At 39.3% G+C, this 14,661-nt stretch overlaps 1 protein-coding gene across 3 annotated transcripts in view; it reads right to left on the bottom strand.

Annotated features, from left to right (window-relative positions):
- ASCC3 (activating signal cointegrator 1 complex subunit 3) overlaps positions 1-14,661 on the bottom strand; it is a 513,547-nt gene that overhangs the window by 315,384 nt on the left and 183,502 nt on the right. For all 3 annotated transcript variants that reach the window (XM_074948158.1, XM_074948157.1, XM_074948156.1), the window contains exon 11: positions 6,275-6,439. In XM_074948158.1, coding sequence (XP_074804259.1) covers positions 6,275-6,439 — 165 coding nt within the window. The remainder of the gene's footprint in view (positions 1-6,274; positions 6,440-14,661) is intronic.

The following is a 14,661-nucleotide window of genomic DNA, read 5'->3' on the forward strand; positions in this document are numbered from 1 at the left end:
GTCTCTAAGGTGCCACAAGTACTCCTTTTCTTTTTGAGAAAATAGACTGGTATTAATAAGACTGAATATCAGACTGACAAAGTTACAGAAAGCCAAATGCTACTAAGATGGAACACTAAAGCTCTGAGGAATCATGAGATACAAACTCACTCACAAGAAGTGTTGTGGATCATTAATGACAATAAAGATAAATTGACTTTGGAACGTCTGAAAGATGCTACCAAAGAAACTTCAGATAAATATGTAAGGAAGAAGTAAATAACTAAGAAAAGCCTATGGATGACAAATGAAATCATTGCTCTTATGGATACAACACAAAGTAAAAGCACAGATTGAGAACAGAAAAAGAGGAATACTGAAGATTAATAAAATGATTAAGAATAACTGGAGATTTGTGAAGTCTGAATGGTTGAATTAGAAATGCAAAGAAGTTCAACAGCTGGACAAAGAGAACAAATCAAATGAGATGAATCAAAAGATAAGAACTTTCAAATACAGAAGAAAGGTGACCATACGACACATTAGGACAAAAATTGACAGTATTTTAAAGGTAAGAATGAGAGATGGTGAGACAACATCGAAGAACTATATGGTGGTGATAGCCCTGAAAAATCCTCAACCAAAGATTAGTAAAGTAAGCCTTCCAATAATGGATGAAGTCATGGCAACAATAAAAAAAAAGACTTCTGAATGAAAAAGTACTAGGCTGCATTGGAATACCAGCTGAACTGTTAAAAACCATAGGGGATGAAGGCTTGAAAGGCCCGTCAGAGGTAACGAAGATATGTTTGAGACAAGCAAATCACCAGACGACTTTACAACTTAATTGGGTATCTACATTCTTCCAAAAGACAATGCCATGGATTTTAACAACTACAGAACACTCAGCCTAGTGTCATAGGTCTCTAAGGTACTTTTGCGAGTTGTTCAAGACCAAATACAAGGAAAGTTTGATAAGGAAATATGCGAAGAACAATATGGTTTCAAATGTGGAAAGTCAAGATAAACGCTATTATAAACTCCCAATAACAACACCGTTATACTGGAATCACAAGGCAATTATAAATGAGAGATGGAAGCGAAAATCTAAGAAATCAAGAGAAGAGTGAGACAAGGTTGTATATTGCCACCAACTTTATTCAACATTTATAGTTTGATTAAATTAATTGAAGAAACAGAAGAAGATATTAAGATAAATGGAAAACAGATTAACATTCACTATGCAGATGACAGTGTGGTTGGCTGATTCAGAAGATAATCTAATGAAGTTAGTGGAAAATTATACATGAATATGGCAAAGAATATGGTCTAGAGTTGAATGCGGACAAGAGAAATTATGATGGCTTGCAAGATTCCAGTGAGTGACACAGCCATACATCAAGTGACAAACTACTGCTACTGATGAAGCATCATTACAGAAGATGGAAGATCAGATACTGAAGTCTGCACCAGAACAGAAAGAGCTGAAGAAACATTCTGAAAAAATAAACATCTGATGAGAAGAGATGTAAATCTGAAGAATAAAGTCCAGCTCTTAAAAACTTACATTTGGTCTGTGTTAAACGATGGCTGTGAAACAAGGACATTCAAACAATCAATAAATTACAACCCTTCAAATTATGGTGATAGAGAGGAGTTCCGAAAGTATCATGGACAGGTCGTATTCTCAATGAAAAAGTACTGGAAATGACTGGAACTCTTCAAACACTAGTCAAAGATTTTATTAAATGCAAGACTCTATTTATAGGATACAATTTAAGAGATTCAGCAGGCAACCCCTGAACACAAGCACTAGAAGGGAAAACTGATGGAAGAACATGAGGCAGAAAAAGAAGATCATGGATGGATGATGTGGTACCCTGGGTGGATCAAAAGGACAATTCACTCACAGAGATTAGCACAGAATGGTTTGCCATGCTTGCAAACCTTGAGTGATGAAGATGAACTGTTTTGACAGGATGGAGTACAGCTATCCAACACATGGGGTGAGAGGGTTTTTTTTTTTTTTTTTTTTTTATTAAAAAGGACCTTAGGCAGCAGGTGGATGCCTTTCTAGCTGCCTGGCAGGATTCAGGTAGATGTGTAAGCTGATTACTGTCTCCTCTGTGGCAGGTTTCAGTGCAGTTGCAAGGTCAAAAAGGAACCAATTGGAGGGCCCTGTAACCATTCAAATGTAGGACTGGAAGGAACCTCAGTAGGTTATCTAGCCCAGTCCCCTGCTCTGAGGAGGGACTAAATATTATCTAGGAGATCCTGACTGGTGTTTGTCTAACCTGTTCTTTTAAACCTCCACTGATGGAGATTCCACAGCCTCCCTAGGTAATTTGTTCCTGTGCTTAATTACCCTTACATTTAGGATTTTTTTCTAACCTAAATCTCCCTTGCTGCAATTTAATTCCATTACTTCTTGTCCTGTCCCCATTGGTTAAAGAGAACAATTTATCACCCTTTTCTTTATAACAAGCTTTTATGTACTTGAAGACTGTTATGTCCCACCTTAGTCTTCTCTTCTCCAGACTAAACAAACCCAGTTTTTTCAATCTTTCCTCTTAGGTCATGTTTGCTAGATCTTTAATCATTTTTTTATTACTCTCTTCTGAGCTTTCTCCAATTTGTCCATATCTTTCCTGAAGTGTACTACCCAGAACTGGACACAATACTCCAGTGGTGAGTAGAGTGGAGGAATAACTTCTTGCGTATTGCTAATACATCCCAGAATGATGTTTGCGTTCTTCTCCCAAACAGTATTATACTGTTGACCCATATTTAGTTTGTAATCCATCATAACCCCGAGGTCCTTTTCTGCAGTACTCCTTCCTAGGCAGTCATTTCCCATTTTGTATTTGTGCAACTGATTATTTCTTCCTAAGTGTAGTGCTTAGGATTTGTCAGACCATTTGTCTGTTTTGTCAAGATCATTTTAAATTTTAATCCTGTAAACACTTGAAATCCCTCTCATCTTGGTATCATCTGCAAACTTCATAAGCATATTCTCTATCTCATAATCCATGAGGATATCAAATAGAACTGGACCCAACACAGATCCCGGAAGGACCCCACTTGATGTGCCCTTCCCGCTCAATTGTGAGCCACAACTTTAACAACAAAAGAAAATAGGATTTTAAGCGAATTCAAGTATCAGAATTAAAGTCAGAAATGATTACATGAGAAAAGAAGATAAAATGTTTTCTAGTAGCTAAAACTTAACAAGATAGATTTGGTTCAAGGTAAAATCCTTACCACATGTACCCAGCAACATGGTTGACCAAATTGTCAGGTCAGGATCTCCCGCTGAAGTCAAAGGGCTGGTTCCTTTGTCTTCTAACGTCAAAGAGAGAGAGCATGAGTTTGGGATTTTCTGTCCTTCTCTTTTACAGTCCAGTTAATTTGGAAGTGGATTCTTCAGAGAATTACAGCTCAAAACAAAGTTTATTCCAACAGTAAAGAAGGTGAAATGGAGTCTGGTAGAGAAGGAGGCTCCATGTTCATTCTTCTCACCTGTGTTTGACGAAATGAAAATTTTCTTGGTCTCCTGCCATCTCCGCTCCCTGCTGTCTCGAGGACCCTGTTTACAGTTTGTCTAGACTATATTTCTCCAATATGCTGTGTGGGTACGGGTCCAGAGCATGACATCACATGGTGAGGAGGCATGCATCCATCTGTCACACAGCACATGGCTCCTGTCATCTCATCTCTCTTACTTCCTGAGTGAAGGAAAGTAGGGTTGGTACTCTGGGTCCCAGGTCTGGAGGTGTAGAGAAGGCAGTGCCCTCAAGTTTGTAGAGCCCTGCACTGGAATGGCCCTGCTGGTAATTTGAGAGAGACAGCGACAGAGTGTGTGTGTTTGTGCATGTGTTGTGGGGAGGAGAAAAGTCCCTGTTAGTTAATAAAGTTGCACGTTCCATATTGGCATTCTTGTCTCATTGTTTTCAAGTCCACATCAGTCTCTGTCTTAAAAGGCCAGACTTTTTATGTTTGAAATAAAACAGAGTTTTGGCATAAGATATATGATTGTATTGAGAGAACTATTCTACATTTTTAGGGTGAAATCCTGTCCAAAAGGAAGTCAATGGCAGTAACCTGCTTTAATCTGTCTAAAGCAAAATATAAATGGAAACAATAGGCATTTCTTCCTTTGTAGCGCCTCATGCAGCAATGAACTCTTTAATTTTATAAAAAGCAGATTGCAGACTCACAAATTTTTTGCTTCCATTTTAAGAATATTTGGCAGCTGTTGTTCAAAATAGATGCAGCTTGTTTGTCCTTCACCTCTGAAGGGCTCATTATTCTAAAACATTTTGATCTTTTTTTGTTTCTATTGCTTACCTTCGAATCTTTACAAAAAGTTCTGTTTACACAGTTTTGTTTTCTCTGTTGATTAGCCTTCTCTTCTAGAATGTGTGTCTATCATAGTGAGGTTTTCCTCTTTCTCTTCCCTTCCCCCCAATTTTGCAAATTCTGTTATGAAGATATGCAGTACTCTCCATTTCTTCTTCTTCTTGCCATTATGAAAGCAAGTGGCGATTCACGAGGGCTCAATTTCTGATGCTACAAATTCTGCTTAACTATGGTTGGTGGTAGTGTGTTTTTCTGTTTGTTTTTGGTTTAAGATTTTTCCTGTTTGTTTTTTGGGCGAGGGAGGGGTTATTTAATTACATATTTACTGGACACAAAATTAGCTGAAGTCCAACAGTGATTCAAGAGTTCAGTTTTTATTGTCTTAAAATTCCAGTGATATCAATTTGAAACAAAATATCTTTGTGCTATGAAAAAATGATGCTGCAAGTCTCATAGGAACAAAAGACTATGTAGATGCTGCTCTTCTACATTAGAAATAGAGAAATCAACACTAGAATACGAGGTCTTTTTTATAAGACATCTGGGATAACAAACAATACCTCCCACAAAAGAAAAAAAAACACTGTACACAAAATTGCACAGAACTCATCAAAAATCCACTGATCTGGAAGGTTTAAAGCTTTATTCTAAGACAAGGGGTCTTAGCACAAAGTAGAGTTTCCCAACATTTTGTAGCAACGGTAGCAATGGTAATAATTATCACCTATATTGCACTTACACAGGGACGTCAGTATTATCATAGTAGATTTAACCAGTTGTCCATTTTGTTCAGTATCCTGTCATGCAAGCAACCTTCAGTTGACTCTTATGGAATAGCCTGCCTATAAGGAAGTTTATTTTTAGCCCTTGCTTGTTAATGGTTGGCTTCAGCTACAAAGCGTGAGAGTTTCTAAGTCCTTCTAAAACAATTGTCCTATACAGTGTACTTGTGGGTGAGCTAATTGTTCAAAGAAATGTCTAACCCTTTTTTGACCCCACAGATCAATGTGTTGAGCACAACAATATTTCCTTTTATCTATTTGAATTGTTTTGCCAGTTAATTTCACTGTAGGTACCCTTGTTCTTGTATTATGAAAAGGATAAATAGGAACTCCATTTTATCTTCTTTATATCATTCATTACTTTATCATGTCCCTTCTTATTCATTTCCTCTCTAAATTGAACAGTCCTGCACTTAAAATCTCTCTTCATATGGAAGTCTGCACCATGGCTCTAATCATATTCATTGTCGATCTCTGAACTTCTTCTATTTGTACTGGATCACGAGAATCTGGTATTTTTCTATGCTCTCCATTCCTTCTTTCCCCCCTCTGCTACACACCCCTCTGATATTTAGAAAATACCAGTCAGAGTATCACATAACAATATTATGCTTCTACTACTCCTTTACATAATACTTTTCCAGCAGCACTATAAATCTTCCTTAGTTTCAATCTACTACTCTGCATTCATGCTTTGTCAAACAGTATCATATCAGCAGATTTCACTTTGTATTGAAAAATCCTAGTAAAATGTAAGTTCTCATTCATAGTTCTGGCTAAGACACTAATAATTCATTAATGAAGCATTAATCCTAAAAAATTTATTCACATATAATATTCATTTAACGATGAAAAACACTTTGATTTTCCCCTTAGACTGGTAGCCAAAAGTAGCACAAATAAAATTTACATTATATAATTTTTGACATCCCTTCCCAGTCATTTAATATGATACGATAAGGGAAGTCCGATTGCTAGACAAAAATGAAATATACTCCTCCTTCCTTTGTATTGTAGCATTTATTACAACTAAAAGAATTACATGCTGCCAAAGTACCATGAGGTAATATTTTAAAATACTTGATTTTTTACCTCTAAATTCTATTTATTCTTGAATTATTTCTGAAAGTCATTGTGAAGATTTTTACTCTTACCTGACGTAAGGTGCGTGCCACTAAACTCTCTAGCACTGGTCCTCTGTCTTCATGCAACAGATGCACTTCATCAAGAATCAGGAGCTTTACAAGTTGAGAGAGTGCTACATCCCCAACACTCTTTCTTGTCACTACATCCCATTTCTCTGGAGTGGTCACGAGCATCTGTCAAACAGGAAAAAGAATCCTAAGCATCCACAAAGGAAAATTTGTGCCAGCTACATCAAAAAACAACAATTCTATCAATCTAACACTACGGGTGAAATTTTCAAAAGCATTTAAGTGACTTAGGAGACGGAGACGAAGAGTAGGCGTACACTGCAATTAAGAACCCGGGGCTGGCCTGTGCCAGCTGACTCAGTTTGCGGGGCTTGGGCTAATGGGCTGTTTAATTGGGGTGCAAATGTTCAGGCTCGGGCTGAAGCCCGAGCTCTAAGACCCTCCCCTTTCACAGGGTCCCAGAGCCCAGGCTCCAGTCCCAGCCCAAATATCTATACTGCAATTAACCAGCCCTTTCGCCTGAGCCGCACAAGCCCAAGTCAGCTGGCACGGGCATCTAACTGCACTGTAAACATACACTAAGTCTCACTGAATGATACCAGTGATAAATAAAATAATAGCATGTTTCCAATTTTCACCACCTGTCAGTTACAGGGCACTTCAGACCCCTTTGCAGCCCCTCTTGAGTGTACTCCTCAGGTGACAGGATTTTCTTCCTTTACTTCTCTCCAAAGTAGAACCCCACTATTCCAGTCTGAGTGGTTGATCTCTGGGTTGCAGCTCCCCTATTCACCAACTGTGGCTCCTCTAGCAGATCCAGTTGATCTTGGCCCCTGCAGGAGATTTTCCTTCAGGAGCTGTGACCAGTGGCTAACTACAGTTTTTCCAAAACCAGCTTATTGTTTATTCATACAAAGGTACATAATAAGCAAACAAAACCCGAGTTAAAATTATGAAAGTGTAGTACGTGTGTGTGTCTCTCTCCACACATATCCTCCCCCCTCTCCTCCATCTTACCTAAACCTTATCCTTTCCTTACAAGTTTTGGTGATTTCTACTTAGCCCAGAGACGTCAATCTTTGGGATGGGAGAGAGACAGCCCTGCATCATTCTCAGCCTCTTACTGTGTGTCCGCCAATGTCCTGTTTCTCTCTCCATCCCCACCTCCTGAGGTGCTGCTGACTCACCAAGCCTATCTTTCGCCAAGGGTATACTTTTAATTGTTTATGGCTTTTTTGATCTCTAAGCTCTGGCCAAAGCTGAGTAACTTTGCTGGTGTCTGGAAACAGCATCTTCCCAATTAATGGCCCAGCTATTGTTATCTTCACTGTCTTGAAGCTGTTTAACCCAGGTGTCTTATGTCTACTATTGATTCGTTTACTGCTTGCTCTTCCTAACTGCCCCTTTTAATTCACTCTGTGTAGCCAGACAGAATAATATCAAGCAGGTAAGCGGATGTATATATAACATGCATAAAAAGCAGTACAGGTATCTCCCCCGCTCTGTACACTGTCTGATAACCCTGTCAGACACTACGCGTTACAGCTTTATGCTATAAGAAGCAACATCTTTAATTTGCAAATTGCCGATACAGTGGCCACCATTAAAGATATTTTCCAACAATATTATAGCTATACTCTGCAAATGGATGTCTCATATACCCCTCAACACTGAACACTGGCAAACAATGGTAACTTTTTGGGTGTTTACTGCCAGGCATTTATGGCTGAGAGTTAGGATTACCGCTTTCTACCACACAAAATTCAACACCCTAGCCCTGCCCCTTGTCTGAGTCCCCGTCCCTGCTCAGTACATTCCCCCTCCCTCAGTGGCTCACTCTCCCCCACCCTCACTCACTTTCACTGGGCTGTGGTAGGGGTGAGGGCTCTGGGGTGGGGCTGGAGATAAGGGGTTAAGGGTGCAAGAGGGGGCTCCAGGCTGGAGCTGTCAGATTCGGAATGTGGGAGGGGGCTGTGGGCTGAGGTAGGGGGTTGGGGTGCACAAAGGGGTAAGGACTCTGGGGTGGGACTGGGGATGAGGGGTTCAAGGTGTGGGAGGGGGCTCTGGGCTGGGGGTGCAGGCTCTGGAGTGGGGACAGGGATGAGGGATGGTGGGATGAGGGATGAGGGATGGTGCAGGAGGAGGCTCCAGGTTTGCAGGGGGGTCAGGACAGGGGGTTGGGGCTCAGGGTTGGGGCGTGGGCTTACCTTGGGGGGCTCATGCTCAGCGGCGCAGCAGGGGGGCTGCTGTGCCCCAGAAGCAGCCAGCAGGTCTGAGTCCTAGGCGGGGGGGGCCAGGAAGTGCTGTGCAGTGTTCTCACCCGCAAGCACTGCCCCCCTAGCTCCCGTTGGCCGGTTCCCTGCCAATGGGAGTGCGGAGCTGGTTCGCGGGGCAGGGGCAGCACGTGGAGCTTCCTGGCCCCCACACCTAGTACCCGGATCTGCTGGTCACTTCTGGGGCACAGCACGGTGCCTCACGATAGGTAGGCACTAGCCTGCCTTAGCTGAGCAGCACCGCTGACCAGACTTTTAACGGCCCGGTCAGCTGTGCTGACTGGAGCCACCAGGGTCCCTTTTCGACCAGGTGTTCCGGACAAAAACCAGACACCTGGTCACCATACTGAGAGTTAAGGACAGTCATTTGTTATTTATTTACGTCCTTATAAATAATGTGAAAAATCACTGCCCTGATAGTCATAAATCTCAGACTTCAAGGACATGTAGAAACCTTACCTGCCTCTTTTTCTTTAGGCTCAGTAGAAAAGCAACTTTTAACTATTGAAATAAAGCTTACAGTAATACCATTATATCTGAAAAGTAACTTGTAAACTAAAGAGAATAATTACAGTTCAGGCCTGGATATTTCATTGAGACTGTATTACAAGAGTTAAGAAACCAGAATATTCTTATGATTTATAGAGCAAAATTAAGACTGTTCTTGTTTTAATGAACGATGGGCATAATGATTCTTTGATTAACTTGATAGTGTTAACACAGGCTAAGGATTTTTTTTTTATTAGTGAATGTATTTCTATTTAATAATAGAAAATGGATAGAAGTGACCATTTTTCCATATTGCCCTTGACGAGGAAGGATTCTCTCAAACAGAGGATAATTCATTCTGCAGTGCATTTGAAAATTTGCTCCCTTTGCTATGACTGTTTATAAGATTGTCAATTTCTGATGAGGTTTTAGTAATGTATACACTTGTCATCTAAGAATTGGACTGACACCACTAATTCATTTTATATATGCCATTGAGTAGCTGGGGATTGCTTTCGCTTACTACTGATGTGGTCCAGATTTCAGCCAGTGATCTAGAAGGTAAAATCCATACCCCTTCGCTATTCTCAAACTACCCAGAATTTGCAAAATAGTTTGCCATAAAAACGGGTATCCTATATTATGAATACATCATATGTTTGTGAAACATTTATCTGCAAGTTATGAAAATCAATCTATGATTCAAAGCTGAATCCTCTTTGAATACATGGTTTTCTCAAAGGTATGTTTGGAGAGTGGATACCAAGTCATTCTAGTTTGAGTGTTGATATAAAATGTAGCTATATTAAAAACAGAAGATGAACTTTTCAGGACACTTTCATGTATTTACATCTAAATGAAAAAAAATGAATATTTTTTTTCAGTACATATAGCTAAACAATCCTTCTCAACTTTGCACTGGGGAAAAAAAGCCACATTCACTTTAATGTTTCGTGTTTAAACAATCAGTGCTTCACACCAAAAATTAGAATTAACCCTAAGGCCTTGCAAGAAAAAACATTCTGCAATTTCCTTACAGGTTCTTGTAACCTTTAAAAAAAAAAAACCCTACTTTTCAAAACTGGATGCAATTTTGAATCTCAGCTTTTCAGAAGCTCAGAACTGAAACATCATGAAGAGTAAATTGACAATCATCTCTGCAGATGCCAGTGTCTGCAGACTGAATGTACGAATAGCAAGTCTCTAGAAAAGCTCACACAGCAGCTACTTGCATTCTATACAATTTTGCTGTAATCTAAGAAAAGTTTTTACAGTAAGACTCCAAGCAATCCATTTCTGCAAGATATTTCCTAAATTCTGGGACAGAATGCCAGGTTTGGTCTTATCCACATTTTTATAATAATTGAAATACCCTACAGTAATGGAAGAAATAGCCTGCTTGCTATTATTAAAGATTAGTACTCCACTTCCTAGATACAAACAAGGAAGATATACCAAATATTCTCATTACTCGCTAATGTTTTTTCAGCAAGACCTGTAAGGGTAGATTAAGATTAAATTGGGCTGGGATCCACAATAATTTTGCTCCCTCTTCCCAAAATGTTGGGGTCTGCTTCAGAGATTGTTCCTCCCAATTTCCCCTCACCTCTTTCTTCCATAGCTTCTTGAATATCTTTCCCCAGCTCCCATAATAAGTTCTTCCTTTCAGCTGCTCAACTCAGCTAGGAAAGCTACAAAAATTATTGATTTTTCACCAATTCACTCTTCTAGGCCTTCTCAGATCCCTAGACTCAGATTCCAAAGATCTTGCCTTAAAACATCTTCACAAACCACAAAACATCTTCAGAATAATTGGCACAGGAACCTTAGCTAGATCAATAATATTGCTGGAAGAACATGCGATTACAGGAAGTGGAGTTAGCTTTGTTAAAGAGACTGGTCTTTGTTTAAGTGAGTTCTAATAAAAAGTCAGCTTCCAACAGTTAACAGACAATGGTAACTGGGATACTGAGCTATTTGCCTAAATTTAGAATGTGAAAAACCATCCCTCTTGAAAAGTCATTCCTCTCATTTGCTAGTCTGAGTTTTAAGTGATCATCCCCTGAATTCTAAAGCATATACAGTATTCTTATTTGGTGTGCATTGTATTTTCCTTCACAATAACACCACAAAAAACTCAACGTTTATCCGCAGTATCAAATCACAGTATCTGGGACACTATTTCTGCAGAGCCAGTCAACCTGAAAGTTCACTTGTCCCTGAATGTGAGCCACGATGCTGGGCAAATGTACCTTGCAAAGGATGTGGAGCTTCTCCCTGAAGTAGAGAGCTCTCAGTGATAACTTAAAAGTATATGTAGCTTCAGTTCCCTTGTCATATTCTGTCTGAATTGGTGTAACAGAGATGACAGATTCATAGCTTTTAAGACTAGAAGGGACCATTATAATCATCTAGCCTGACCTCCAGTATAATCACAAGCCATTCTCAACTGTTGCACATCCTACTTGCGGTGCTGACAGCTAGCCAGCTCAGATCACAACCTCAAGGAAGTGTTAAGTGTACCAATTCATTTGTGCCAGGTAATTACATTTGCTTTAAATGCATGAAAGCTAGTGACATAAGGTTATTGTCTTCACCTGTTTCCTGTGATTACTATCTTTCTACTTTATTGACCCTAGGTCAAAGGATGTTTAGAGTTTAGATATGAATTTATTTGATGTATAAACTGTATATTAGCTAATGAAGTATTGTTCCTGGCTGTCACATTGTTCATGAAAACTAATTGTCTTGATGCCTGTAACTAAATGTATTATGTATATCTCTAATTGGATGGCCCATCAGGACTGAAGCCTTGGAACTTCAGATGAGAAGGTTAACTTCAAAGCGTGGGTTATTGTGTAGGACTACGGGAGATCCATAAACTGCGTCAACAAAGCAAGAGCCCATGGTGTGCTAGGAATGCATTTATATTATTAAATTTCATCCCACTTCTATTTTTCCAGTCCACGAGGTCATCCAGTTCTTCCTGGTTATACTCCAGTTCTTCTTTGTATTGATGATGCCTCCCAACTTTAAGTCATTAGCACACACCTTTTTTTTTGCCAAGATTATTAATGAAAATATTAAATAATATCAGTCTCAAGGTGATCATTGAGGAAGTCCATTAGTAACCTCCCTCCAACCCAACAGTTCTCCTTTCAGCACAACCCATTGTCTTCACATTATTCAGTTCCTTATCCACTTTACAATTCCTGTAATAATCCTCATCTTCTCCAGTTTACCTAATAATTTCCTACATAGTACTATATCAAATGCTTTACTAAAGTTCAGATAGAATAGATCTACTCCATGTCCTTTGGATATAAAAAAAACCTCAAAGACAGACATCAGGTTAGTTTTGCACAATCTGTTTTTGGGAAACCCATGTTGCATTTTATCCCATTTTCCAATTACCTCCATGCCCTTAATTATTCTTTCCTTCAGAATTATTCTAAAGTTTTGCATACTATTGAGGTCATACTAATGGGTCTGTAGTTGCCTGGATCCTTTCCCTCCACCTTTATTAAATATAAGTATTATGTTTGCTATTCCCCAATCATACAGTACCATCCACAATTTGATAAATATATTAAAAATCCTTTCTACCATATTTGCAATTTCATGTACCAGTTCTTTCAATATTCTGGGATGGAGATTATCTGGTACCCCCAATTTGAGCACATTAAGCTCTGAATTTTATTTCCATTCCATTTCCATTTTTATATACTCATTCTCATACGCTCTCCTATTTTTACCCCATGTTCAACATTAGCATCCTTACTGAAAACTGAGGGAAATCTTTATTTACTTTCTCAACTATTCTCAATTATCCTAAATCTCTACCCCATCCTTGCTGCTTAGTATCCTCACTTCTTTTCTTCATGTTTTTTTTCTTTTTCTTTTTTTTTAATATCCTTTGTAAGATGCAACTCAGCTTGACTTTTGGCAATTCTCACTTTATCCCAACAATTTCTGGTCTCCAAGATATAGCTTTCTTTGCAGATAAATACCTTCTTCCATTTTTGTAGGCCCTCTGCTTACTCCTAATATCCTTTTTGAAGTGGTTATTCTTCTAGTTTGAAGGAGCCCTTCCCTAAATGTTTTTCCCCCACTTCCTTGGGATGCAAAATATGGATAGTCCTTGCATCTCTAACTTAAAAGAAATTCCAAGCCTCCTCTACATTTAAGTCAATCCAATTGATCTCACTGCCCAGTTCCCTAAATTTTTCAAAGTCTGCTCTTTTGAAAACCTTGGATACTGACCTGTTTTTGATTATCCTTCCATTAAATTTAATTTGAATCAACAGAACATCTAGAAGATAATAAGGTGGTAAGTAATAGTCAGCATGGGTTTGTCAAAAACAAATCATGGCAAACCAACTTTACAGCTTTCTTTAACAGAGTAACAAGCCTTGTGGATGGGAGGAAGCGGTAGACGTGGTATATCTTGACTTTAATAAAGCTTTTAATACCGTCTCGCATGACCTTCTCATAAACAAACTAGGGAAATACAACCTAGATGGAGCTACTTCAAGGTGGGTGCATAACTGGCTGGAAAAACGTTCCCAGAGAGTAGTTATCAGTGGTTCACAATCATACTGGAAGTGCATAACGAGAGGGGTCCCACAAGGATCAGTTCTGGGTCTGGTTCTGTTCAATATCTTCATCAATGATTTAGATAATGGCATAGAGAGTACAGTTATAAAGTTTGCAGATGATACCAAGCAGGGAGGGATTGCAAGTGCTTTGGAGGATAGGATTAAAATTCGTAATGCTCTGGACAAGCTGGAGAAATGGTCTAAAGTAAATAGGATGAAATTCAATAAGGACAAATGCAAAAGTTCTCCACTTTGGAAGGAACAATCAGTTGCACATACACAAAATGGGAAATGACTGCCAAGGCAGGAGTACTGCGGAAAGGGATCTGGGGCTCATACCAGACCACAACTAAATATGAGTTAACAGTATAACGCTACTGAAAAAAAAAACAAACATCCTTCTGGGATGTATTAGCAGGAGTGTTGTAAGAAAGACACGAGAAGTAATTCTTCCGCTCTACTCCACACTGATTAGGCCTCAACTGGACTATTGTGTCCTATTCTGGGAGCCACATTTCAGGAAGGATGTGGACAAATTGGAGAGAGTCTAGAGAAGAGCAACAAAAATGATTAAAGGTCTAGAAAACATGACCTATGATGGAAGATTGAAACAAATTGGGTTTGTTTAATCTGGAGAAGAGAAGACCGAGAGGGACATGACAACAGTTTTCAAATACATAAAACGTTGTTACAAGGAGGAGGGAGAAAAAATATTGTTCTTAACCTCTGAGGATAGGACAAGAAGCAATGGGCTTAAACTGCAGCAAGGGTGGTTTAGATTGGACTTTAGGAAAAACTTCCTAACTGTCAGAGTGGTTAAGCACTGGAATAAATTGCCTAGGGAGGTTGTGGAATCTCCATCATTAGGGATTTTTAAGAGCAGGTTGGACAAACACCTGTCAGGGATGGTCTAGATAATACTTAGTCCTGCCTTCAGTGCAGGGGACTGGACTAGGTGACCTTTCAAGGTCCCTTCCAGTTCTATGATTCTACGATAAACCGAGGCACCAAAAATCATTAGTTTTTG

Source organism: Natator depressus, chromosome 3, assembly GCF_965152275.1.
Source record: "Natator depressus isolate rNatDep1 chromosome 3, rNatDep2.hap1, whole genome shotgun sequence".
Lineage (NCBI taxonomy): Eukaryota > Metazoa > Chordata > Testudines > Cheloniidae > Natator > Natator depressus.